General features: G+C 39.0%; 1 protein-coding gene across 1 annotated transcript in view; it reads right to left on the reverse strand.

The window, feature by feature from the left end:
- LOC107587046 (protein-methionine sulfoxide oxidase mical3a-like) overlaps window positions 1-4075 on the reverse strand; it is a gene marked incomplete at its 5' end in the record, with an annotated part of 64013 nt that overhangs the window by 55049 nt on the left and 4889 nt on the right. Inside the window, 5 exons of the mRNA XM_016274651.1 lie at window positions 1011-1158; window positions 1697-1790; window positions 2305-2431; window positions 3100-3215; window positions 3614-3871. Coding sequence (XP_016130137.1) covers window positions 1011-1158; window positions 1697-1790; window positions 2305-2431; window positions 3100-3215; window positions 3614-3871 — 743 coding nt within the window. The remainder of the gene's footprint in view (window positions 1-1010; window positions 1159-1696; window positions 1791-2304; window positions 2432-3099; window positions 3216-3613; window positions 3872-4075) is intronic.

Consider the following 4075-nt stretch of genomic DNA (forward strand, 5'->3'; position numbering starts at 1 on the left):
TAAGATATACTATCTTTCCGACCCCAAACTTTTGAACCGTAGTGTATCTTATTTGTGTCTACATCATTTTAAACACTCGTCACAAGGTATTATGCATTTCTTTTAGTCTAAAACCTTTTTAATTAGAGCCCGACCGATATGGGTTTTTTGGGGGCGATACTGATATCGATATATCGGCCGATATTCTTTGTGTATATTATAGTACAGTACCAGTCAAAAGTTTGGACACTTTCCCATTCGTGTGCCCAAACATTTGACTGGTACTATATATAGAATACAGTATATACATAAACAGAATATATATACAAACACATTTTTTGCAATGATCACTCAAATGTGGTGATCAAACACTTCTAATGACGTGACAAAGATATGTAATGATGGAGGCAGGGCATTTAACAATAAACTTTATTCAAAATGAGTCTGACATCAGTGCACTGAACAGTAAAGTTGCGCGTTCGAGAGGGTTCCTTGAGCTGAAAGGATCCCCGAATTTGGTGCGGATTCGCCACGCCTTTATGGTTATATGGCCATTCAAAGTTTCAATGGTTTTCCATAGACTTAAGCTTTAAAGCGTTTCATCCAGGCCGCCAGTAGCAAACAATGGAGCACAAAAAAGTTTCAAATCAGCGGCATATTGGCCGACACCGATATATCGGCAACAGGCTCATATCGGCTAAATGATATATCAGCCGGGCTCTGTTTTTAATGATGGAAAGAACTACATTAGAGAGTGCATCTTTTATGATGATAGTCCAAAGCTCATTTTCAAACCACCACTAAAACCTTAAAACTCTCTAAAATGTCAAACATTTTTCGTTTTAACTTTGCTTGATCGCCGGTCTTCTCACACTGCGTGGGCATATGACTTACACGTCCTTTCCAATTCAATTTTTGTTATTCTCTGATTCTCTGCGGCATCGTTTGTGCTCCAGTCCTGCATCTCTAAATATAGCACCGTAATAACACAGAGCTTTTGTTGGGATCAGCATGTGGCATACAGCACTTACATGAGGTCTGGTCTGTAACAGTGGATGAGCGCACACAGGGCCAGGCCGCTCTTCCAGCACGTGGTGAGATCAGACACGCTGACACCTCTGTATCTCTCCGTCTGCCTTTGACACCAGTTCAGCAGCTTACTGGAGCGCACAATGGATTCTGATGGGGGCAAGCAAAGTCAAGTGGTGCCTAAGCAAGAATGTACATATTCATTAATGGAATGCGCCAACATCCAATCGGAGTTAGTCACATGACCAGAGCAGCGTCTGAAGAACTTTCATGGTGCATTTCATTCCTTTTTGAGAGGTTATGAAACATTCAAGACATCGACGGCATTGATAACAGTTCTCAGTTTGTGAAAATCCGCAAATATGTTAGTGCATAGTTGCATTTAATTCTAAAGCGCTCAAAGACAACTTTTCATTCCATGTCAGAGTTACTCTTTTCATGCAATAAACTGCACAAAGCTTGTTGAAACGTAGAAGCCTGTAGAACATCATGCATTAGGATTAGAGTCGCCCACAAAATTACCTTGCAATTGCTTCTCAAGCAGAATTTCTAGGATGAGAATAAATCAAGTTATACACATTTACATTTGAGACTATCCAATGTGTAGAAAAACGCCAAAATAAATATATGGAAAACTAATGTATCCACAGCTGACGTGCAATAATAATGTGATACTAAATCTACCAACCATTTCTTGTGAGTTTAGGAGATGAAGAGTTGACCACATTCTCCATGTCGACACGCAAATCCCTGGCTTCTCCGGTGTCTAACAGATGCCGTACCTGCAGACAATTATGTTGTAAAGTTATTAGAACTCATGTTTATTCCTTAGGAGGGTCACCATTATCCAAGATAACTAGTTGTCAGACATTTATTTCTGATGCCAATATCTAGAAAGAAGGCAGATAAAATGCTAATATGTGCATAAAGTGACAACAAATGAAATGTGCAAAAAATGAATTACCTTATTTACAGATTATTTACACAAAAGCCAAAAAAAAGAAAGAATGTAACATCAGAAACTTTATTTTTTGGGATGCACCAATATTAAAATTTGGACAGAAACAAATAAGCATATATTTGTTTTATGTTATAGCAAATAACTGATAAATGGCCAATATTAATATTTTTTTGGGGAAAAAATAATGAATTAAAAAAACTTTATAGCAATTGTAAACACTAAAACTGAATTTAGGGATCACAACATGATAATGAGATATTTTGAGATATTAGCAAATATATCTAGACAAAACTTGCAGCTGGATTTTCTGACGGGTCAGATGTGCGTAATCCCACCTGGTTGGGTCTCACTTGGTGAAGGCTGATGTTGGGGTACCGTGTCGTCGGGTTCACGCTGTACTGACTAAAGTTCTTGCTCACATTCTCTGGTGTTGTCTGAGGCAGCAGTCGATAGATACTTTCCCTGAAACCCAAGGGAGCCACGCTCATGATTACTACACACCATGATTTCAGACCCAAATTCCCTTCATTTTGGCGTTCATCCAATTAGTGATGTCTCAAAATGAAACCCTTGAGACATCATGCAAGCTACTTGCTCATAAAACACTTTCGCTTCCCCACAAACACGCTGCTTATTGCATACAAGTTGAAAAGTGTTTTGACACCATGAATTACCCTGCAGTATGCAACAAAATAGCACTGCAGGAAGAAAACAAGCGCCACAGTAAGTGACGGCCTGCAGGGACTTGAGCTGTTTACTGCTTAGTTTGAAGACACAATCACTGTCAACATCTTCATAAGTTCTGTATCACTCTGGGTGTGTTTGGAATAGCATAACACTATATTACTCATACTATTTTTACAGTATGCGAAAAGTTTAAATATTTAGACACAAATTGGATTAAAATGCATTGTTTTGATTATCATAGGTTTACATTTCCTGAACTGAACAAGCAACATAGTGAGGCCATGTGAAAACAGCCAAACCACCTTTTGAAAGACTTATTATTGCAGACTGTATATTATGCATTATTTTTAAAAACAATACAATGGTTGGAATATACAGTTTATACTGCACAGCATGCTGTAAGCAGCACACTAGCATTCCATTCTGTACATAGCATGTCTTACCGTTCAGCCAGCACTTCCAAAGGGGAGCTTCCATGAGCCCAACTCCGCACCATCCATGCTGCATCCATGGCTGCCAAAAAACCTCTTGCTATTCCAGTGCCCATCGGCCAGAACGGCTATACACACAAAAAATGCACATATCCATCAGCCAACTTGTTTCTCGTACACTAAAATTGATAAATGAACAGCTGTACAGTTCATATTAGAAATCAGTCACCTTCTGTTCGGTAGAAGATGGGAAAACTGACCTCACAATCGCGGTCTAGCTAGTGTAAATGTGTGTGGGGTTTTAACTTAATGCTTTCATTACCACAGTGGTTTCAGATTTATGTGAGAAAATGTATTTTCAGAAGTTGAAATTTGTCAAAGGAAGAGGTTGGAGAAGAGCAAAAGCCGATTTTGCAGTACTTCATGGAAAACCATCTGGTTCTATTAAAGTAGGTTATAACAAATAACAAACTCCCTTACATGAGCATAGTCTTATTTTCCTCCTCCATATCGGTTTTCCACTCACCTCTAGAAGACTGTCCCCCACTAGGGCTACTAGCAGCTTATGGGCGTTGCGCTGGCGGACGAGCGCTGCGTTCTCTGAGGCGTACATACAGGTGAAGTCAAACATGGCCACATCAGGTTGGCCGTAATGGTTGATGGCAAAGTCCAGCTTAGGAAGCTGATGATTGGTAGAGAAATCTGCTGCTTCTCTGGCGTAGGACAGCAGAGCCTTCTGGTCAACATTGGCCCTGGAGAGCAGCATTTCTGTGTCAGCATAGTCCTGTACAAGAGCGAAAAAAAATAGTAATTTAAGAGAGGTATAAAAGCAATAAAAACCCCATGATGATTTAATCGAGCACACTTTTCTTTCCTGTATTTAATTTTTAAAGAAATAACATGTATTTGTAATTCTATAAAGTCTCATAACAATAAAAAAAAATGTATATATATATACACAGGTGCATCTCAATAAATTAGAATGTCA

Source organism: Sinocyclocheilus grahami, unplaced genomic scaffold (genome assembly GCF_001515645.1).
Source record: "Sinocyclocheilus grahami isolate Dianchi unplaced genomic scaffold, SAMN03320097.WGS_v1.1 scaffold88.1, whole genome shotgun sequence".
Classification (NCBI taxonomy): Eukaryota; Metazoa; Chordata; class Actinopteri; order Cypriniformes; family Cyprinidae; genus Sinocyclocheilus; species Sinocyclocheilus grahami.